Here is a 23,640-nt window from a genome sequence, read left to right as displayed (position 1 = left end):
CACTGTGTCCAGTTTTGAGCCCCTCACTTCATTAAGTAGAGAACAAGTCTTATGAGGAGCAGCTGAGGGACCTGGGGATGTTCAGCCTGGAGAAAAGGAGGCTCGGGGGAGACTTCCTCATTCTCTACAACTACCTGAAAGGAGGTTGTAGCAAGGCAGGGACAGGTCTCTTCTCCCACGTAACAAGTGACAGGACGTGAGGAAATGGCCTTAACTTGCACCAGGAGAGTTTAGGTTGGATATCAGGAAGAATTCCTTTACAGGGAGGGTTGTGAAGCCTTGGAACAGGCTGCCCAGGTTGGTGGTGGAGTCCCTGTCTGTGGAGGGCTTTAACGGATGTATGGATGTGGCACTGAGGGACATGGTTTAGGGACCCTGGCAGTGCAGGGTGAACGGTTGGACTTCGTGATCTTAAAGATCTCTTCCAACAAGACGATTCTATGAAATGCCTTGTGATTTAGAAAGGCCTTAATGTGGGTGGATGAAGGTCAAGGCTGTATCTTTTACTACATGTAGGCCAGTTTTAGAAAACATCAATGAGAGGTAAAATGAAATGACAGCTGTTAAAATGAAACTATTTAATGTGCTTAATGCCTTAAAGAGAAACTCCTTGAAAAACTGTTCTTGGTTTCAGTGTTAAAAAAAATGAAATGTCCCTCAATTTCCCTAATTTCCCATAACCATCTTTTTAAACATTTGAAATCGTTCTGATTTTCTTGATTTCAACAAAACTTGCACTGCCTTTTAGAACTCGTGGAATTGCATCTAAACACTTTCAAAGGAATCTTTGAAAAACTTGTAGAATGTAAAAATGATATTTTTAATTCACTCTGGTTTTCATTACAGCTGATAATGTTTATCTGAACTTTCAAACATGTAATAAACTTTAAAAACCCCAGGTCTCTAATGTCACCCTGCATTTGTCTCAACTTACACCATTTTCTGAACAGCTTTGGGATGGCGTACGACTTCATTGACTCCGTTGGAAATGATGTAGATGTTGTGTCTGATTCAGAGGTATGTGTAATTCTTGAAGTTCTATCATTCAAACCCTTAGGTTGTCTAAACCTTATTTGAAGGTACTGTTGTAGCTTCTGTCATCTTCTGTCCTTTGAGGAGAAGTAAAGATCCCTGGTGAAACACAAACACATCACCCAACTTTTTCCCTGTCATTTAAGGGAGTTGTGTTCACTAAGAGATGTAGGGTTGAAATTGTATTTCCTGTGGATTTCTCAACGAGTCTTCAGCTAGAATATGTGATTTAGCGAATGCAGCACATCAGTCTTGCGATGTAGTTGTCTTGTGGGTTTCAAATTGGTTAATTTGATGTAAATTATTGCTCTCAAGATAGTTTTTTGTCTCTTCTTATCCAGAAGAGATAGTCCCCCTCCAGCCTTCATCTTTCCTCTGATTTTTGCCGGCATTTTTTGGTGCTGGGAGTTTCTGTAGAATTCAGGTGAGGCTATTCAGGGGAAATGGACCTACTCATTTCCTGTCTCAGTGTTGCTGTTTGACAGACTTTTATTCAGCCTTAGATCTCTGTCCAGATTCCTCCAGATACCTGACAAATGTTGGTATTCTTGTGGTGAAGATAAAGCTTTGAAAATCCAGACTATCCACTTGCAATTTTTGTCACTTTTAATGATACCTGGTTGTGATGACCCAGAAAGAGATCACCTTAAAACCATGTATGTGGTTTGCACTGACTGCTTGGTCTCCTTATCGCTGTTGTTCATGTTCTCTGACTTCCAACAAATGAAGCTGCTTCTGGAATGGGCTTCTTAAAATCACTGGCACTGCAAAGTTTTGTTTGCCTGCCCGTGCCTCTCCAGTGTTAGTAGTACATTCTTTGCTCCTGGTTTCCTAGGAATTGTCTTACAGTGCAGTATAATTGTATTGGATATGACCTCTGTTCTCTTTTCTCCTGCAAGAATATTAAAAAGCTTCTGAAGATACCTTACAGCAAGTCCCACGTGAGCATGGCGGTACATCGCATTGGGCGGACGCTCCTGTTGGATGAGCTGGATATCCAGGAACTCTTCATGAGATCATCTCAGGTTAACCCTTTGGGTTTTTATAAGCATGTCACTGTCAGAACGCATTACTTCAAGGGTAGTGCAGCCAGCAAGAGAGTTGTGCTCGCAGGGAAGTCCCTGAGAATCGTATGCGGGTACAAATTCTGCTGCAGTCGGTTTACCCACGAACTGCATCTGCTGTCCTATATTTATGGTATTGTAGGGTTAAAATTCCACGTCCCTCTTTCCTGCAATTACTTCAGTATTACTATGCTATTTTATTAATTCTAGTAATAGTAAGTATTTGTTACTGTGTAACATCTTACCGTGTATCTCACTTTCTGAGGAATTCAGCTTCTCAGTTAAGAGCATCACTTTTCCGTAAGATACGTTTTCGATAAATGACCAGTTCAAGACTTTATGAAGGTAGTTTCTGGGTTTCTTTTGTGGTTGTGGATGAGTATTCACAAATTAATAAAGCACTTGGTTTACTTTGCTTCTTGATGTTAATTTAGTATATCTGATACTGCCTAGACAGGGGACTGGACGTGGCTGAAGGAGTTTTACCAAAGGCTGATTGATCAGAAGTGGCAACGAAAGAAAAAGAGTAAAGAACACTGGTACCAGAAGGCTATACTGTCTAAATTTTTGTATTACAGGTAACCTCATGTCTGCACTTACTTTTGCCTGGTTTCTTGTCTTGAAGTAAATGTTAAAATTCCATTATGATCTGTCTTACTTACTGATTTATCCTGATACAAATCGAGGGATGAGATCAGGAAATAACATGTAAATGTTTTAACAGAAATTGAAGTATTCAAAAGTAGAAGTATTAATGACTAAAGTAAACGGCATGACTTAATAATTAACTTCGTATATCTGGGTTCGAGGGAAGAACACAAGTTAGATTGTGACGCTCACTGTAATTTTGGAAGAGTTTGAGCAACTTATCACTACACACATCTTTTAACGTATTAGCGAAGTCATCCTTTAAGAGCAACCCATCAAATGTACCAGTTCTAAAGTGGATCTGTTCCCATGTTGCCAACTGACCTTTTAAATGTTGCTTTATCAGCATTAATGGTGATGGAGCTGCTCAGCCTGTTCCTTCCACTTCAAAACAGCACCAGGAGGGTCCTGTTTCAGGTGAGAGCGATGAAGCAGGAAGGGCCTCCTGGCCAGCTCCTTTTGAAATGCCTTCCTCATTATCTGAAGAGCCAGGTGCCTCTAACCAGGTTAGTGTATATAATGTTTTAAAAGGCACCTTAATTTTGGGGAAAAGTATATGCTGAAAGGTGTTCCGAGGTGCTGCTGCCGTATTTGTTGAGAGAAATGAACTAAGGCGTTCGAAGGACTTGGTGGTGTGTGCAGTTTAGCTTATGGCGGTGTTTCAGAGCTCCAGGTTTCAGAAAATGTTTTTTCTTTCTCTGTAATACTCAGTCCATGTTAATCTGTGCAGTTTTGAGAAACTAAACATCTGGCTGCTAGGAGCTGTCATCAATGACTTCACCTAAAAGTAGAAAAATCTGACATTCAGAGAGCTGAAGATTTTGGCCTTTCTTTTTAAATCTGCTGTTAAATGAATCTGTTGTGGTCCTGAATTTATGTGGCGAAGAGGAAAGTGAAAATCTATGAAAACGTTTGCAAAACAGTTAAGCAACGTTTATAAATTCTTGCTGTTTTGAGAAACTAAACATCTGGCTGCTAGGAGCTGTCATCAATGACTTCACCTAAAAGTAGAAAAATCTGACATTCAGAGAGCTGAAGATTTTGGCCTTTCTTTTTAAATCTGCTGTTAAATGAATCTGTTGTGGTCCTGAATTTATGTGGCGAAGAGGAAAGTGAAAATCTATGAAAACGTTTGCAAAACAGTTAAGCAACATTTATAAATTCTTGCTGTGAGATGGCACAAATGGAAGGGGGAGATGTTTTAGTAATTGTGCAACTAACTGATTAGTATTAGACCCCAGTCCAGGGTTTCGATCTGGGGCCGGGCTTATTTATGAAAACTACTAATTCCTGTGTGGTTTGAGTAATATAATACAGGAATTGATCAGTTTTTTGGAGAAGTTGGAAGATCTGTTGTGTTCAGTCCACATTAACATAACGATGATGCTGTAGTTATGCTGAGACAGTGTTACCAGCTGGCATGCCAAATGACCTGGTCAGCAAAATTAGGAAGTCTCTAACCAACATTATCCATAAAATTGCAACTGAATGTGTTGTGGTGTGGTGAATTCTGAAGTGGAGAAATACTTCAGTGCTTGAAAGCTTTTAGAAAAAGGATGTCTTCTCTCTTCCACCTTCCTGAGGAGCTATTGCCTAATACAGCAAACTGCTTGTCAAAAGGTGGTGTGTGTTTGTACAGTGTTGTCTTTAATTTATCAAAAAGACATCAGGACAGAGCTTTTACTTCTGGAGACTGATAATCTGACGCTGACCCAGGGGTAGTCAGTAACCTTTCTGAAGCCTCTGTGAATATAAAGTACAAAATTTTGGTACTAGCTGCAGAAAAGAAGCACTTTAGTCACTGACTAGAGGGTTTTTGTAGTTTAATACATATTTATTTAAAGATGTTAGAGGTAAAGGTTTTTCCCTTACGTGCTTTTGTTGTTCGGATCTTTAATGGTCTAACTTTGTCTCAGCAGCAGAATCACTCCTTATCCTTGTGCTTTTCACAGGGAAATGTGCCTCTTGAACCCTCATATATAGTGGGGCATGTGGCCTCAGCCCCCAAAGAACAAAACCTGACTACTTTGTTCAATGACGGGGAAAACAGTCAGGTATGCTATATGTAAAATTCGAGCTCAAACACTGCCCCCCACAATTTAAACAAACATTTAAAAATTTGGTCTAAATTGGAACCAAGAGAAAAACTCGGTCCCCTGTAGAAGTAGCTTTTGTGGCATCTGTGACCTCAGTCTTTTAAGTTAACGTGGATGCGTAGCGTAGTTCACTATGTGCTGTCTTTTATTTGCTGCTTTTGCTTCTTGCTTTCTCATAATTCCACAGAATATTGTTGAGAACAAGTTTTATGCGGGTGATTTATACACCAATTTTTTCTCTTAATGAAGGGACTGAAAAATGACTTTGTTCGTAATATCTTATGGACCTTTGAAGATATCCACATGTTAGTAGGATCAAATATGCCTATATTTGGAGGTGGGAGATACCCTGCTGTGAGCTTGCGTCTCAGGTGAGTTTTGAAGTCAGAGAGAGATGTGTAGAATACATTTTATATATATGCCAACCTTGACTAACTTGTTGCTTTGCTTCCTGTTCAGCCATCTGCACTTTGTTTGGTTGACTCTTAATTTTCTTAAGTGCGTTAAAGAATAAAATTCAAGCTTTAGACTTAACTGATGATGGCATTGCAAAGTGCAGGAGAGCAGACACAGTCCCAGTGCAGTGCTGCTGTGCCGGGACTTGAGATGCTCTGCTGATTTTTCTAGCTCTGTAACTAAGCCTTTATTTGAAAGTGCGAACTGGCAGTTTGCAACTTTTCCTCACTTCAGTGTGAGTGCTGACTGTTAAAACACTCCTGTACATCCAGTCCTCAGTGTCATTCTGTTGCTATTTTTATAAACAAGGACGGTCATGTTTTTCCTCCTGGATTTCTGAGTTTCAGTAGTGCTAGTTGGGCATCAGTACTTAAAAGCTGTGACTAGAGTAGTTCCAAGGTCTGACTGTCTTCTTGTTCCCTAATATGTCATGTTGATCACTCCATTACCGGTATTTCTGTTCCTGTTTTAGTATCCGTCTGCTCTCAGGTGACTTAAATCCAAATCCCATTAGTAAACATCGCTAATATTTTCTGAAGAGTAAATAAGACTTAAATAACAGTAGAAATATTTGGTTTTAGGGATAACAACAAGCCAATCAATGTGCTAACAGGGATCGACTATTGGCTGGACAATTTGATATGCAACGTACCAGAGCTTGTGATGTGCTTTCATGTTAATGGAATTGTCCAGGTAAGTCTGGCTCTTCATGTTATGCCTAGTTAAGCTGTTACTCAGTTCCTGAAATTGCTGCAGTTGTTACAGATCTCTTTCTACTCTCACTGTTCTGACAAAAGATGACAAAAATCCTTTATTGCAGAAGGAGAAGCACGTATAAAGCTTGCAACAGTCGCCTGAAAACAGTGTCATTCTTTTCCTCCCTTCCATGCACCCAAGATTCCTTCTTCCCCTGATGTGTGGCTGAAGGCAGAAGTAAAAAATGTAGCAGCAGCAGAAATCCATCAGTTTCTTGCATCTTGACACCTGCATGTTCACTCGCCACGCCAAATACCTGCTTCATCAACTTCTGTTTGTTTTTACTACTTTACAATAGCCCACATGTACCAGCTGAGTTTCTCTTGAGCTGGTAACATACAGCTGCTTACTAGGCTGACCTGGTGCCATTGAAGTAATAGTTAAATGTTGCACCTTCACCACTTTTTTTTTTACCTTTTGTTCTTCATTTACCATGTTTGTCACAGAAGTGAATCCTCTTCAATGCTTTTATTGCGTTGTGGAATCAAGACATGCTTGCTTTTAAAGTAAACCATAGAAATTAGCTCAATTTATCACGACGCTGTATCATAATAGTAGCCTTTGTTTCTGTTCGCAGTTGTTAGAGACACTATCTATAGATCTAGAGGGAGTGGGTAGTAGAAAACACTCCTAATCTTGAGTTTTTATGTATGTATATTCCTTGCAGAAATATGAAATGATCAAGACCGAAGATATTCCCAATCTGGAAAACTCAAATTTTTCTACCAAAGTGATAAAAGATATTGCTCAAAATATCTTATCTTTTCTGAAATCCAATTGCACCAAAGAAGGACATACTTACTGGTTATTTAAAGGTAAGGAGATTCACATAAATCTTTTCAAATTGGTCTCAGTGTCACGTCGATTAATGAAAGGTCTTACCTTCCAGCAAGTGGGAGTGACATAGTAAAGCTCTATGACCTGACCACCCTTTGTGAAGAGACGGAAGACAAATACCAGAACCCTTTTACAATGCCAGTGGCGATTCTTCTATACAAGTGAGTTTTTATAATTTCTGATGGAATCGTTCTTGGTGCTGTCGTATTAAGAGTACAGATCAAAAATGATGGTGAAATGAAGATGCATGAAATGAAAATCTTCTACATGTAAGCTTAGTAAGCCTCAGTCCTGCTAAATCAGAACACACTTTCTCCTTTTCACTGTTTCTCCGTGTAAACTACGCTCTTGCCTAGTAACTCAGGTAGACCTACCATAAGGTTTGGGACATCCTCATTTACTTGAAGCTTTTTTTTTTTCCCCCTAGCATAAAGAAACTATCCAGGGACTGACTTTTTTGTTCACCTCTCTTTTAGAGTTGCTTGCAATATGATGCTGAAGAAGAACCAGAACAAGAAACACTACGGCACTATCAGAACATTGCTCCTTAATTGTCTTAAGTTGTTGGACAATGGCAGACATCCTCAAGTAAGAATTATGTGTGTTCTTGTTTCGTTAGTAGCCTTCACTGACCCTCAGTGCTGCACGAGTCTTCTCCTGCTCTGAAAAGGGACTTGCCATTACCTCTGCTCTGTTGCTTTTGTTCCCAAAGAGCCCTTCTGTGTTTGGATGATGTACAGACACTGAAGCAGATCTTGGGGTAAAACATACTATATGAGAAAATAGTTTTACTCTGAAGGTGGCTGAAGGCTGCAACAGCTCAACGAGAGAGGTTATAGAGTCTCCATCCTTTGAGATACTCAAAGCTCGACTGGCTGTGGTCCTGAGCAGCCTGCTTTGAGCAAGGGGGTAGGGGTACACAGTCTCCAGGGGTCCCTTCCAACCTCAGCTCTTTGGGAGAGGCAGAAAAAGAACCTCAAACCTGATCTCTTCATTAGACTGTTTTATCAGCCATCGGCACCTTGAGATGCTCTGTGCTTTCAGAAGTAGTAAGAAAAGTAATGAAAAGGAGATGGATCTGCCTTGACCCCCTTTATTCCAGATACTGGAGTTTGGCTCTTTTCTAAGAGAAACAGGAATGCGGTTGCTCTGGAAGACAAGTAGTTACTAAAGGTTAATAAAGAGGCGTTAATAAAGGTGTTTAAGCATGCCTGCTGCTGGATGTGCTGGCTTGCTTTTCAGTTGCAGGAGGTAACGGAGCGCACTGCTTTCACACTGGGGTTTTGACTGACTGTTCACAATCTCCTCTCTTAAACTGAGAGATCTGCAGGGTCAGGGTGGTATAAGGGAGTATCAGTGTGTTTAATGGTAAACTGGGATATTGCAATCTAAGAGAAACAGGAATGCGGTTGCTCTGGAAGACAAGTAGTTACTAAAGGTTAATAAAGAGGCGTTAATAAAGGTGTTTAAGCATGCCTGCTGCTGGATGTGCTGGCTTGCTTTTCAGTTGCAGGAGGTAACGGAGCGCACTGCTTTCACACTGGGGTTTTGACTGACTGTTCACAATCTCCTCTCTTAAACTGAGAGATCTGCAGGGTCAGGGTGGTATAAGGGAGTATCAGTGTGTTTAACGGAAAAGGTAAACTGGGATATTGCAGGTGGCTTGGAAGCTGCTTTATGCAGCCTGTGGTACAATGACATGGGCACTTAACATTTTAACTGTGTACAGGCTCCTTCATAAAGATGTATTTGTATTGAAACTGAAATGTAATCTAAAGGATAACTTAATTTATGAGTGCATGGTCTAGGTTTAAACTGTTTTCAACTGAAAATTGATTGCAAAAATGTGATGTGAAAAATCTGAATTGTATTTAAAGTGGATTACAAGAGGTGACATAGCATATATTAACTGAATTAACAAGCACTTTGTAGGTTCCTTCTAAACTGGTGGAAAGCTCTCAAAATCCCACTAGAAGCTCTTGAAAATTTGTAGTTTGGCTTGCATAAGATCTTTCCCTCATTTGCCTCTTGTGATCTATAATCTTTTAGGACAGGTGATACTCATACTTTACAGCTGGTTTTTAGTCTCTTCTAAACTCAGTCAGGCCTGACTCTTTCTCTTTTCCATACGGGATTTTGAACTCCACAAGTGACTTTTTAGTAGGGCAGGCGAGAGTGCTTTAGTGGAGCTAGTGAATGGAACTCATACTCAGCGGTTGTACTGTGGTTCAGAAAACAGCCTGGTATAGAATAACTAATTTCCTGAGCTTTGGGGGTTTAATACCTCTGCAGAAATCCCTCCAAAAATACAGAAGAAGTGTGTGAACGTATACAGATAGTTGACAAAAGACTGTCTGCAGCAATTTGTTTCTTAAGTAGTGTTAGAAACCCAGCGCCCAAACATCTGTGTGTGCACAGGCTGTGTTTACAGGTTATCAAATACGTACTGCGTGTGCTCTTTAAAATTTGCCCTAGAATAAGGAGTATTGATCTTGTCTCTCAAAAGAAAGATTTAACTTGAAAATAATTCTCTATTGTTTTCCTTTTATGTAACAAGATTATTGCTTCAGCGAACTACATGTTATCAGAGCTTTTTCAGTTGGATGAACCTAAGAAAGATGACAGTACGGACTTCCCTATAAATGGAAATTCTGATGAAAGTTATAGCGAGGAAGAGGAAGAAATGCCAGACAGTGATGAAAATGGTTCTTACAGTAACAGTTCTGATCCACCAGACGACAATAAAGCAGTGGCTATAATCAAATCTGTGGGAGAGTTGTCGGTACCCGAGAAATACAAGTCTGTTCATCGAATACGTGTAAGTGGAGTTGGGAATTTTTTTTTAAGGGGTTTCCTGAAAGATTCAGTTCATGCAGCAAGGTTTGTTACAGAAATTCAGTCACCTGTTAGTTTCTCTTCAGGATAACTTCTTGTGAGCTGTTTATAAATTCTTAAGTCTTTGGATTTTGCACATAGCAGGTTTAATGTAGAATTTTTTTTGTTTTTTTCCCCTGCCTTCCTGCACTTGTCCTTCATGATTTATTTTTCCAAGGTAACTAGTCAGAATACAGCAATTCTTTTTCCTTGAAATTTTGATTATAGTAAATTTTAAGAGAGATGAAGCTTCACTGTGTGCTCGTATGTTGTGTCTAAGGGGACAGGTGAGTGCACAGCCACAGTATTCCTGAATCCTCCTTGACATACGTGTGCTTTATCAGCGAATCAGCAGAAGTGTGACAGTGCTGCATTCTGTGTGTTATTATAGAAACAAATATGAAAACCTGAGAAACCTTCACGGAAGAAACATTTCATACTGTTTTACTTCTTGTCTGATGTTTAGTGTAGGAATACAAACTACCTGTATAGGAGTGTGATTAAGAAATGACTCTCATTGGTCAAAAGCTAAACCATTTTTCTAATGTCTGTGCTGAGTAGTAACAAACAAGATTTCCTAAAAATATTTGTAACTTATTGTTGACTTAATTTCTAAGGTCCATCAGCTGAAAATACAGCACCTTGTACAGGTGCGGAAGCCCCATTTCAGAGAACCCAAATTGCAGAATTGTTTGGGTTGGAAAAGACCATTAAGATCACGGAGTCCAGCTATTCACCCCGCACTGACAAGTCCAATTTCCCCTTTCTTCTCACCCTTCTACTCTATTCCAGAAGAAAACCAAATAACCTCCCCCCCGCCCCGACAAAAAAACCCGGAACAAAACCAACCAAACCCAAGGCATTGAGATGCTCCAGAGTGTTCAAAGTGCAACTGATGTATAGACTGAGGAAATTATTTCTCTGTGGTATTGAATGTGCTTATCTTCCTGGGTCTGCATTGCAGACTGTGGATGCTTTTGTAATAAACATTATGGGGTAGCATCATCTCATCCCTTCTCCTCTTTGCTTTGTCTTTGGGAGTACCAGGAGAGACCAAGTGTAGGTGACCTGGTGTATGAATTGCTCACTGAGATAAGGAAAGGAATACTGTGGTGCTTTATCGTGTAGAGTTCTGATGTTCCGTTAATAGGTTTTCTTATTGCTGTCTCATTTGCGTCTTCTAGCCAGTAATTTTGGCAATTCATGTGTTGAATGTTTATTCTCTTCTTAACCCTTCCCTGCTGCCCCCTCGATGAAGCCTAGCTGTGCGTTTCCTGTCTGCCACGGCACTGAGGAGCGCTGCCGGCTCGTGCTCAACTACGTCCTGGAGGTAAGTTTACCATCAGCTCTCTAATGATGGTTCACCTAGAGCCCAATTCTTGAGCGATTCTCTGTTTGCTAAGTACTCCTTTCAAGGTGATTGAAATTATTTCTTCTTCTTCTTGCAGGGTTTGAAGTCGGTAGACAGCAGTGTTAAAAAAGAGGGTGACCTTCCCGCAGCTGACCCCAACACGCCAATCCCATTGAAATACGAAGATGAATCCAGCAGTGGTGGACCTGAGTGCCTGGAAAAACAGATGGCCTTGTTTTTAGACAAAAGTAAGTTGTCTTGTTGTGCAAGTAAGACCTTTCCAGTTGCCAGTGCAAACTGCTGCTACTTCATTTTGATTGTCAAAAGAATTGCTCATTTGGGATATTTTGGTATCAAAACATCTTTTATTAGTAAACACATAATTTTACTGGACCCTCCTTAGTTGTGGCTTGCAGATGACTTCCGTAAGGGCTCAGCATTTTGGGGTTTGGTATGTGGAGCGCTGTAGGTTGTGTGGGTTGTTTTTAAAACAGTTTTCTTTTTTTTTTGTGACTTTGGAAGTTTTCTGGAAGAACTTCCTACTTCTGGCAGGTTTTTCTCCTACGTTATGTTTGCTGCTGAATTGCATATGAAACGTGAACTAGGATTTTGTTTGCTTTCTTGTACCTCTACAGTTGTGGAAGGAAGCAGCAAATAAAAGATGTTTTGTTTTTTGTTTGCTTAAGTACTCATAAATTCTGCGCATTACTGTTAATTATAGAATCACAGACTGGTTTGGGTTAGAAGGGAGCTCTCAAGCTCACCCAGTCCAATCCCCTGCAGGGAGCAGGGACACCTGCAACTGGAGCAAGTTGCCCAGAGCCCCAAGGTCCAACCTGACCTGAAATGGTTTCAGGGATGGGGCTTCTCCCACCTCTCTGAGCAACCTGAGCCAGTGGTATTGACTTCATATGGGCTGTGAGACTAATTTTTAGCAAAATCTCCTGAGAAATTTTACCTAGGCCAGCCCAGCAAGAACAAGGGTGCTTATTTCAGCTCTCCTGAGCCAGGCTCTAGTCTTCTCCCCACACGAGTTGGAACTGATGACGCGTTGCAGCTGCTCTCCAGCTGGCAGGCAGAATGTCTGCATGTTAACTTTGTCTGTTTAGAAACAAGTGTTTCTTGAGGAATGTGGGGGAGATAAATACTGCACAAATTAGAGAAAAAATATTTTAGTTGCTTTCTGGAGCTGTGCTGGAGTTCTTCCCTGAAGAAGCAACGGTGCTGCTTGTGGAGGGCATAAGATTTACTTTGACCTAGAGAAAAATAGTTCAAAGATAAGGAAGAAACTTTGCTTCTCCGGTATGTGGGTTGGTTTCTTTTCTGTGATGCAAATTATGTTGTTTCTCTGCTGCATGTGTATGTTCGGTGGAGAACATGACAATCTATGCCTGTGGTTTTCTTGTTCTTGTCTACTGCTACTTAACGGAATAGTCTGGGCCGTTGCATCTGCGTTTCCAAAGCTGTTTAAAGTGTGAGAGGTTGGGTGCGTTGTCACTGTGCTCACTGTGTTCGAGCATCCTGCTGTCAGGTGGAGTACGTGGAAGAGTGCCTAGTGTTGGGTCCGTTTTGCAGATGAAAAACGCAGTGGCAGAGGAGTTGGCGTAGCTCTACCTGTGCAGAGCTGTAATAAGGCCGTTCACGTTCCGTCTGTGCGCAGGTGAAGTTGTGTCCAACCTCCGACGTGTGTTTCGGAGATGGGATTTACTGATGAGGTTCTTTTTGTGTTGCAGTGGGCTCGTTTCAGAAGGGTAAGCACTCCAGTCAGTCAGGAATGATTCCTGGATCATGGCAATACAAAATGAAACTCCAGCTCATTCTGAAGTCATCAAAGGCTTACTACGTCCTATCGGATGCTGCCATGATTCTACAGAAATACGGGAGAGCGTTACGATACATCAAGCTGGCGTTGCAGTGCCACGGTAAGTTGCTAGCATGTATTTGTCATCTGTGTCATTGCTTGTATAGGTATCAGATACTTCTGTGGTGCGTGATTTATCCTAGTGGCTTGCAGGGACAAGTTGACAGCTGTGCATTTAGTTAAACTAAGCGTCTAGCTCATTACTCAGGAGGGAAATCTGTCCTAAGAATAACTCCTGTCTCTGGTAGCAAGGTGCTCCTGTTTTGACAGATGGGAAAATTTGAAGTGCAGGTTTGGAGCTTCAGAGCACTTGAAGTTGGTTGGCCAAGATCAAGATAATATTCTGTGGTCTAAATGATGTTGCTGCTGAATGATTAGACTTCCCCCTCTCCTCCCCTCGCATTCGTCAGCTTTCAGACTTGTAAAGAGCTGAGAATCAAGTTTAAACTCTGCCTTTTGGGCATTAGTTTTTCAGGCTGTATCTCATTTGAGTTAATCTGTAAAAAGTCAGTTTTCCTTCAGTCAAGTCTGAGATTAGCACTTGTAATTACCAGCTTCACTGCTTGTCTCGGACAACAGGGTTACTCTTTGTAAGGTACAGCTGCATAAAGCAGCTATGACTTTACAGTAGGTTAGTTCGTAGAACAGGTGGTGTCTGCACGCAGGGTCGATGTGACAGGTAACGTGAAACCCAATTCTCCTGCAGTCTGTATCAGACCTTTCGACACCTAATTCTTTTCTTTTCCCTTCCCTCCTCCGTGGGGTGTTTCTTCTGTCAGACACCTACTGTTGTCTCTGCGCCAGCATGCTCCCGGAGGTGTTGGTATTTCTGTGCCAGTGTTTAACCCTTTGTGGAGATATCCAGCTAATGCTTGCTCAGAACGCAAACAACAGAGCAGCGTATCTTGAAGAATATAATTACCAGACGAAAGAAGATCAGGAAATACTACACAGTCTCCACAGAGAATCCAGGTGCCAAGGTATGACACCGGTGCAAGCTAACCACCGTAATTCAGTGACGTGACAGGTGTAAGCAAGTCCTTTGTGCCTCCTCTTGCACTAGTAATGTTTGAGGAGGAAGCTTTATTATGCCTCAGCTCTGTTTTCTTCAGAGAGAGTTTATCGTGCCTGTCATGTGTAAGGAGGCTGTCAAGATATTGTAGGACATGACTGAAGCTGTAAAATAACCTAAGGACAGTAATTGTTTCAGTAAGGGGTAAATTTTACTTACCTGGGTCTTACTCTGGGTCATCTTCTGGGGCATTTTTCTCTAGACCATCTCAGGTGTAAGTTTGTTTGGGAATCCTGTTTGACACACAGGCTTTGCGTTTTGTTTTTCTAGTGTTTGCCTGGGCTACGGACTTGTCCACAGACTTGGAGTGCCAGCTCTCCGTCAGCTGTAAATGTTATGAAGCAGCTTATGAAATTCTTCTCTTCAGTAATTTAAAAAACCAAAATCCAGAGCAGCACGTACAGGTCCTGAAGAGGATGGGTAACATCAGGAATGAGATTGGAGTGTTTTACATGAACCAGGCTGCTGCAGTGCAGACGGAGAGAGTGGGCAAGTATTCTTTTTCCACTTCCGTTTCGAGGAGCTACGACATTCGCATTCACAAATAGTGCAAGAAATCTTGAGTATTTCTGATTATAGAGAGAAGTTTAAAGGACTTCGTAGCAAATATGTTTCTGTAACTGATGTTATATAACTTTCATGGCCATTGGAAATATTTTTCTGCAATAGAGTATGATGAAGTGGCTTGTGCACTGTATTTTGCTGAGCCTAAATGGAATAATGGGATCTATAGCTTTGGAGAAATTCCTGTACAGTCTGTAGAACACCCTCCCTCAAAAACCACGATGGAAACTTCGAACCAGCTCTGAAGGGAGGGCATGTCACATCTTGATGTGTTTGGTTTAGCCCAGCTTAATTTAAACACCAGAATAGTTTCAGTAAAGTCAGCCTATGAATTTTTTGCTAAGTAAGTTCTTTGCTTCTGGTTTATTTTTGGTGGTTCCCCAGCTGCTTTGTGGGGTAAGGTGTTTGGTGGGGCTTTGTTTTTTTGAAAACGAGCCCAGTAATGTCTTGCCTACAATAAGAGTTAGATGAACTAGAATGAATTAGACACTGATGGTTCATTGTAAACAGCTCCACTCTCCTAAATACTGGCTGTTTTCTGTGACCTGTGTCCAATGAACTTTTGAAGGATTTGGGGTTAGACTTTCAATTTTGTAATTTTTCATCATCTCCATGTTTTTGCAGAACTGCTATTTAGCTGAAGTCAAAGCTCAAATACTGAATGTCACTTGTCTGTGACAAATCGCTTGTCACAGTAAAAGACAGTTTTTACTTGTTTCATACTCTAAGTTTATAGAAGCAACTGCAATACCATGAAAAAATGTTCTGTCCTGTTGATTTCCTGTTAATTTGTTCAGTATCTTTGAAGAATTTGGATGAGTGGTAAGTCTCGTGTCTTAATCCTAGTGAGCAAAACCATATCAATGACAGAGCAGCAGCTCTGGAAGAAAAGCTTCTCCTGCTTTGAAGAAGGAATTCAGAATTTTGAGTCAATTGACGATGCGACCAATGCTGCCCTTCTGCTGTGCAACACAGGAAGGCTGATGCGCATTTGTGCTCAAGCGCACTGTGCAGCTGAAGGGGACTTCAAAAGAGAGTTTTCCCCAGAAGAGGCCCTGTATTATAACAAGGTAATGTCACACCGTTTTCAGAGTGGCCCATACCCTAATATGCATTTTACCATAGAGTATTTGTAAATGTCTGTAAGTCTCCATGTAGTAACTTGCAATATGTCTCCTTGAGGGAGGTTCTCCTCAGCCTCTACTCTGCCCTAGTGAGGCCACATCTGGAGTCCTGTGTGCAGTTCGGGGCTCCCCAGTTCAAGGGCAACAAGGAACTACTGGAGAGAGTCCAGTGGAGGCTATGAAGATGATGATGGGGCTGGAGCATCTCTGTGCCCAGGAAAGGCTGAGAGCCCTGGGGCTGTTCAGCTGGAGGAGAGCAGCCTGAGAGGGGACCTCATCAATGGGATCAATAGATACAGGACAGGTGTCAGGGGGATGGGGCCAGACTCTTCCTAGTGATGCTCAGTGACAGCACAAGGGACAGTGGGCACCAACGGGAACCCAGGAAGTTCCACCTGAACACAGGGAGAAGATTTCTTACTGTGAGGGTGGCAGAGCCCTGGCCCAGGCTGCCCAGAGAGGCTGTGGAGTCTCCTGCTCTGGAGAGATCCCAAACCCACCTGGACGCCATCCTGGGCACCCTGCTCTGATGACCCTGCTCTAGCAGGGGGTTGGACTGGATGATTCCAGAGGTCCCTTCCCACCCCCACCAGTGTGGGATCCTGTGATTCCTGCTTTCATATTACCCTCATCCTCACTGGGTAGACCTCGGTATTGCTGTGAGGTTTGATTCCTTTGCTCTGATGTATGAAAGGCTGCGACGTTCAGACCCTGGTGTTTGACAGATGCAATACCCGGTGCAAGGGAGATGGAAGTGCATGGTCAGGATTACAGTTAGGACCTGAATGGGTGTATGGAAAATACTGAAGCAGGCTCAGACAGATGAGTTTGGAATGCTGCCTTGAGAATGAGTAAACGGAAATAAATTTCTGGTTGCCGTAAACGTCAGCAGTAAGGTGCACGTGTCTGTTTTAGGCTATTGACTACTACCTGAAGGCACTCAGATCGCTGGGCAAGAGAGACGTGCATCCAGCTGTCTGGGATTCCGTGAACTGGGAGCTGTCTACCACCTATTTCACCATGGCAACTCTGCAGCAGGATTACGCTCCGCTGTCCCGAAAGGCTCAGGAGCAGGTAGGGAAGTGTATTTGGGACAATATCTGCTAAAATAAGCTATTGTCTTCCTGGAAGAGTAAACAGTGAGGAAAATCGGTGTTGGAGGAACTTGTGAACCAACGTTAGATTGCAGAACTTCTCTGAAGTAGTAAAAAAAGCTGTAAAATGTTCTGTCACTTGCACTTCTAAGGTTTTACTTAATGAAAAGGTGCTGCAAATAGAGATTTAACCCTTATGCCTGCACGTAGTGTGTTCCAGTTTCAAAGTAATCACACTACATCTCTGTTTTCTGTTGTAGATAGAGAAGGAAGTCAGTGAAGCCATGATGAAGTCCTTGAAGTACTGTGATGTGGATACGGTGTCTCCACGACAGCCCCTCTGCCAGTATCGGGCTGCAACCATCCACCACAGGCTTGCTTCCATGTACCACAGCTGCCTGAGGAACCAGGTAGTTGTGCAGACGGTTTTGGTTTTCTGTAGGGGTTCCATACTTCATCTCCACACGCGTCAGACACGTTGATACTTGCCCTTCTACCTGGAGTGGGGATGTATGTATTTAAGTGATATAACTGAAGAAACGGGAGGCGGTTTATTTCCAAGTCGCTGTGGAATGGAATGTTACGAGCAGTCCGTCCTTTACAGAGTGTGGTGAGCTTTAGGGTTCTGTCTACTCAGAGTAGTCCCACGCTCCCGTAGCAGAGGCCATCAATGACAAACAGTTTCCTTGGTTTGGTTTTGTGTCCAAGCTACTCTAGCGACACTTGAGCAGGCAGAGAACAACTGGAGAACAGCTGTGGCACCTCATGTACCAGTTTGGGCAGTTTTTTCTGATGGTTACCTCACGAATGTACGAACTGTCTGGGATTGACCCTGTGTCCTCCCTCGAGCACAGGTTGGCGACGAGCACCTGAGGAAACAACACCGCGTGCTGGCCGACCTTCATTACAGCAAAGCAGTGCGACTCTTCCAGCTCCTGAAGGATGCGCCCTGCGAGTTCCTTCGCGTGCAGCTGGAACGAGTGGCATTTGCAGAGTTCCAGATGGCCAGTAAGTCCAGCTCTGTCTTCCCGCAGCAGCTTCCCAAACTCCCCTTGCCTGTGCAGTCCCATGTTTAGGTAACTGAGAGCAGGAGTAACCTGCTTTGCAGAACAGAACCCTCTTCAAGAGAGAAGAGATGTTTTTATCTTACCGGTTTTCAGTTGATGAGGACAGTACACGGTCTTCCTGTGAGAACCCTTGAAGTCTTTGGACGGAAGAAAAAGTGCGGTCTGGAATGTAAGCCATTTGTGTCCTTCATTTGAACTTCAGTATTTTTTTAATTTATTTTTAGGTCAGAACAGCAGTGCTGGGAAGTTAAAGACTTTGTTTGGGGCCCTAGATATAATGGCGAAAACCAGGGGTGCGTTCCAGCTCATCAGGAGGGAGCTCGTGGCAGAAAGTGAGCAGGTAAATGGAGATCAGGGGTTTAATTACCTGCTCCCTTCTCCTGCATGCACAAGGAAATCCAGTCATGGGGCAATTCACATAGTGCTTGGTTACTCCTCAGCAGAGCTGGTCACTTAAATAGGGTGGGCAGGTCTGACCCTGCTGCGGTTCACTGCTGCCTTGAAGTGGATAAAAGAAAATTGGACCGAACCGTTCATCCGGAGGTGGCTTAAAACACATTTCTCTATGGATGTGTGCTGATGGTCTGAGAAACGGGGCGTTGACACTTCGTATTACCCCTTAAAGGGCTCTCGTTATCCCGTAGAAGCCATCCTGAAGCACTTCTGCTGTGCATACATCCTTAAATGGGAATTCTCTCTCTCTCTTTGCAGTACATTTAATATTGAAATACTAAAATGTGGAAGTTGTGATGCTGGTACCACTCCTGTGCAGAGCAAGCTCACCTCCAAGCGTGGAGTCTGACTTAATCCAGGTGCCTTTTAACGGCGGTTTAACTGCAGTGCAGTGGTTCATGCTTTGCTCTCCTCGTAGGTAAGGAAGGACACGAGCAGTGCTGACAATACGTCACCCAGTGATGCCTCTGCCGGCCTTAACAAAGAGGAAGTATTGAAACTGCTCAGTATTTTTGAATCCAGAATGTCATTCCTCCTCCTCCAATCCATTAAATTGTTAACATCAACCAAAAAAAAAATCGGGTAAGTTGAATGTGTGTCGGTGTGGTCCTCACCCATGAATCCTTACAAACTCTGTACTCTTCAGCGAGCACCAGAGGCGGGATTGATTCCTCTGTGGAGGTGACTCTTCTGCGTGGTGGAGGAGCCGAGATACACCTTGGTTGCCTGAATTTTGCACTTCCTGTGGCTTTGTCTGTGCCAGAGCTCTCGGAGCTGGTGGGCGAGAAGCTGCTGTGTGCTGCTGAGCTCCTGAGGATGGGGGCAGAGCTGAGCAGGCAGAACGCTTCAGAATCAACGTAGGCACAACAGCAGTGCTGTGAATAGAGCGGGGCAGGGGGTGTGGGGAGGGTGCTCACTGGTGCTAGCAAATTTTCTAGCAACAGATAATTAGAGATAATTTTAGAAATAATAGAAAATAGAAATAACCTGTCTTGCTGCTGGGATCCCCAAGAAACGTGACTTTGTTCTGTGTTGCAGCGGTGTTGGGATGAGGTGCACACTGTAATGCCTTATGCTGCTGCTGCTATCTGATTTGGATGGTGGTGCTCTTGCAACCCAGAAAATACCTTCGATTCCCTCAACAGAGAACGGGTTGGATGGCGGCAGCAGCAGCACCAACAGGGCGGTGGCTGCGGTTACACAACGTTCATTTACGGAAGTGTGCCGCTAGTTCCAGCGTATAGTCCAGAGAGTTCCCCCGCTGCTGGGACTCGCGTTAGCAGTTTCTCGCACTGAAGCGCTGCTGATGCAAGTGCTGTTCTGCTGAACGTAAACTGCAGTGGGTTCGTGCTGCCCCGTAACCGCTCTGCCGGCAGCGGGAGGCTGGGGAATAGAAAACCAGGAGCCCCGGCAGCGCGCTCTCTGTGTCCTTCGCAGTGGGTTCTGCGCAGGTCTCGGGGCTCACGCTCTTTAAGAGCTTCCACAAGGTGGCAACCTGAACCCGTGAGGCGAGGTGGAATTTGTGCGTCACCAAGTAGGCGACCCAAGGAAGGGAGGAAATGGGTTTAGTTCTGTTGTCTCCTAGTAAGAGAAAGTGGTGCGGGTTTTTCCCCCCTCCTTTATTTCCTCATCACTTTCTCTGGTCGTTCTGTACTAAAGATTCAGACGTTCCAGTTTGAATACTGCGAAGGGGGAGAGTTGTTACAACACGTTATACTTTTCTGAACAACAAGGATTGAGGCTAAGTTTAAAACTACTTTTTTTACCTTTCTAACACCCTTCTAGCATGTTTCCTCCGTTCCGCATGGTAGCGATAAGGCCTGCCTTGCGTTTCAGAGTGCAAAGGGGGGCGGTTGGAGCTCACAAATGCTGTTGCAGGGTCTCAGATGCGTTTTGGCAGAAAACAGGAAGACTTGGTAAGATCAGTGTTTGATGGGGAAACTCGCAGGCTAGCAGTAAAACTCTGGAGTTCCACCCTCCACAGGTAAAGTGGAGAAGTGTGACTGAACCTGGCTATGGGAATGGGAGGAGAGCAGTACCGGAGTGTCATGCCTCGTTCTGGGAGTGCTGGTAACTTACCCTGGGAACGCTTCTGCATTTCAGGGCCTTTTTACTGACTCCCTGTTGTGGTTAATACGTAAACCTGTCTGATTTCTGCCAAGTGTTAGGAATTCCATTTGCTTCTCATTTCTTGGCAATTCCTGAAGCATTTCAGACCGAGCTGACTGCTGCATGCATACACACACACACACTTCATTTATTTATCATATCAACAGCAGCATTTTTATTTTAGTTTGGGTCACATTTCACACCCAAGACTAACAAGTAGCAAAGCAGGGTGGCACAGAGGAGGGGGGACAGCGCAGAAGCCCAGCACGTGTGTGATCAGTGGTTCACGGCGGTTGTCAGACAGAGCTGGTGGCAGCCTGGCAAACACGCAGCAGCTCTTGTGTAGAGCGTGGAACAGTCGCGTATCGTAGGGAAATCGCTTAGATGGGCGGAACTGAGAGAATGAGGCCAGGTCACGGGCTTCAGCCCCAGCAGGAAGATGACACCGTAGCCGTTTAGAAGGGGAAGCAAACAGACCACATGTCCCGAGTGTTCAGGCGCCTGTTTGTATCCCGTGTGATCAGACTAGACGCTAACTTCAACAGAAGTACCAGGTGTTGGCTTGGAGACCTGGGTGTGGAGGGTTTGCAATGTCACTTGGGATTGTGAGTTAATTATTCCGAGTTAATAGTTTGGCTCAGACTGGAGCCAAATGAAAACTGGGACTCCTTCATTCCTCCTGCAGCGTAAGCAGCGGCTCTGAGTGAGGACTGTGAAATGGTGGGAAACAGGAACTCGGGGGCTCAGACCAAACCACCAGCCCCGTGGTTTCACGGGGGGGGTTGTCAATGGTGTGATTTAATAATCGCTCTGATCATTTTCAGAATAAGATACCGTGGTCAGCTTAACGGTTTGTATCACTTGTTTTCATTTTAGGGGCATTAATGAAGAGGAAGTTGTTCTTAAAACAAACAAGCAAGTTTACTCCCTGCTGTTGCGTGCAACTGCTGACAAAGGCATGACACTGCTGGAACGCACCGAGGTGATCTTGCATCTGCTGGAGCAGCTCACTCCCAGCGACGCCGCCGGTGGTGGAGGCGTTCAGTGAGCGGCGTGCTGCGCACCAGCAGAACCAGTGCCTTGCTGCGCAGGGGGCCAGCGCTGTCCTGCCCCGCGTGGCCTTTCTATTTATTTAAGGAGATAATAGCACCTACATCGTCCGTCTGGGAAAGAGCAGGAATTGTGTTTTACCCTGCAGGAGTGCTGTGATGGTTCGCTTACTGGTTTCTTTGAAACGCCAGTTTCATAAACGGAATGATTTTTTATGTTGAAGTTCAGGCTTTCTCTCCTGCAGGCAGCGGGGTGTGCAGTGATACCTGTGTTTTCTAAACCCTGTATCTCCCGGTTGCTCTGCTTTGGTATTTAATGACACACACTTTGCAAACAAGGCTTCGCTGCAATGCTCTAACCAGTACCGTGAGCCGCAGCGGTACCAGGAGATTCCTGATGAATATGTGGACACACAGACTTGCGCCGTTATCCCAGTTCGTATCCCGCCCGGAACTGTGTGCCTTTCCTGCTGGACAAAGATTAGCCGTCACTGGGCCTTCGTGTAGCCCAGACAGCGAAGGGGTTTAGCTCTGTTTGAATTGATCAATAATAGTATTATCTTTTTCAGACTTGAAACTGTGAATAAAAGAGAGCATATTTTTAAATAAAACTTATTTATTACATATAAGCTCATGCCTTGGTCTGCCTTGTTTCCATGGGGAATCTGTGTCAGTTCTGACGCTTCTGAGTTTGAATGACTGATGTGAAAGAGAAGGCAGACTGGGGGCTTTGGGAGTCTGTGTCTTCCTGCCTTCCCCTGTCTCGAAGGTCTGTCCCAAAGAGAAGTGTCACACTCGAGTGTAACCCCTGCTCCTGTGCCTGAAACAGGTGCCTAAAGGGACTTTTCTAGAAGCAAGTTTGCCTGCCCTGGGGCAGTGCTGCTGGCCTTTCCCCCAGCTGGGGCAGTGCCGCTGGCCTGGGGCAGAGCTTTCTGTGAGGGAACCAGTGACAAGCTGTGGCAGGGACTGGGCGGGGGGAGCTGTGTCACTTCTTGTGTCCTTGTTATAAAACTCAGGTAATATTTCACTGTTCTTCAGGGCGTCACAGAGATGAGGGCTGCAACCTGCCACATTACCTGCAGCTGGGAGAAGGGGGTGGCTGTGGTGGTGTGGTTTATACAGCAGAACGGTTCTTGCCCTGTGCCCACTCTGACTGATGGATCCACAGGCACCAGCTGGAATCAGTTAAATATTGAGGCTGTTGAGTTCCGATTACCTGTTCAGTACGGAGCAGCATCTTCCCTCACTGGAAACTCAGGTCATACACTCAGAAACTTGGAGGAGATGACTGACCCTCAGCACTGTACGAACAACAGGAACGACTGTCCTGAGGATGATACCTGAGTACATTAGGATTTAAATGGTCTACGACTGTCCTGGCAGGAGCAAAGGCAGTGTTAGTGCTCAACAGGATGCCTTCTCCTTCCACCACTAAACAATTACAGCATAAACCACATCCCCACCGGACACTGCTAACACCATTATTAACCATCATAAGCCAGTTTATTTCTCTGTTAATAAATTCTCCTGCACTCCCGGAGCAGAACCCAAAACCTCATTTTTTTAAGCCTGTGAAGATACAGCAATCGCTGACCTGCTGTTGGCTCCACACATGCAGCAGCGCTGCGAGAACTGTCCTATTCCAGCGTGAACCTACAACCACCATTTTAATAGAAATGTCTGAAAAGCAGAACAACAAACAAGCTTTACATCAGGAAATGCTGGGGTCTATGTCTGCTTTTCCTTTAGAGAAGCAAATGAGGATGGGCTGGTAACACTGACTGCACGGGGCTGCGTGGCCCTTCCCTGGTGGGCCAGGAGCTACCTGAGGTGATGAGTGTATTTCAATGTGCTCCTGACGCAGATGAGCCTCTCACAACCGGTTTCCAAGTAACGTCCACATGAAATAAATATTTACACTGCACCCACGAGAACACGGGGAATTGATGAATGCTCTAAAATAGGTGGGACACCTTCTAGATTTTTTGAGATTTAGATGCCAGCTTCTCACAGCAGGCACTGACCAGGACAGGGTGACATAGTCCTGAAAAGTACTTCCTGGCAGGACAACAGGTCTGCAAAGAGGAAAAAGCCTCTCCGGCACCATGTTCCCCTTCGGAGGCGTGCGTGCCC

The 23,640-nt window shown here is 44.0% G+C and overlaps 1 protein-coding gene across 1 annotated transcript; it reads left to right on the top strand.

Annotated features, from left to right (window-relative positions):
• The first annotated feature begins 957 nt into the window (after positions 1 to 957).
• Positions 958 to 21,506, top strand: EDRF1 (erythroid differentiation regulatory factor 1). Its single transcript, XM_010132354.1, has 23 exons — positions 958 to 1,017; positions 1,932 to 2,057; positions 2,550 to 2,674; positions 3,091 to 3,250; positions 4,697 to 4,798; positions 5,090 to 5,211; positions 5,878 to 5,989; positions 6,720 to 6,867; positions 6,942 to 7,050; positions 7,366 to 7,477; positions 9,447 to 9,707; positions 11,022 to 11,093; positions 11,212 to 11,362; positions 12,848 to 13,036; positions 13,755 to 13,955; positions 14,318 to 14,536; positions 15,458 to 15,681; positions 16,651 to 16,809; positions 17,090 to 17,239; positions 17,684 to 17,837; positions 18,121 to 18,236; positions 18,768 to 18,931; positions 21,335 to 21,506. Exons 1-23 carry the CDS (start codon positions 958 to 960, stop codon positions 21,504 to 21,506), a joined length of 3,408 nt encoding a protein of 1,135 aa, XP_010130656.1.
• Positions 21,507 to 23,640: the final 2,134 nt, after the last annotated feature.

This window comes from Buceros rhinoceros, unplaced genomic scaffold, assembly GCF_000710305.1.
Source record: "Buceros rhinoceros silvestris isolate BGI_N320 unplaced genomic scaffold, ASM71030v1 scaffold5823, whole genome shotgun sequence".
Lineage (NCBI taxonomy): Eukaryota > Metazoa > Chordata > Aves > Bucerotiformes > Bucerotidae > Buceros > Buceros rhinoceros.
This window is presented reverse-complemented; position numbering and strand designations above follow the sequence as displayed.

Bases quoted from the DNA above. Each gene is read 5' to 3' on its own strand.
- EDRF1 (XM_010132354.1), top strand. From the start codon at position 958: ATGGCGTACGACTTCATTGACTCCGTTGGAAATGATGTAGATGTTGTG. The intron at 5,212-5,877 runs GTGAGTTTTGAA...ATTTGGTTTTAG, and splicing joins GCTGTGAGCTTGCGTCTCAG to GGATAACAACAAGCCAATCA. The intron at 18,237-18,767 runs GTAAATGGAGAT...CTCTCCTCGTAG, and splicing joins TCGTGGCAGAAAGTGAGCAG to GTAAGGAAGGACACGAGCAG.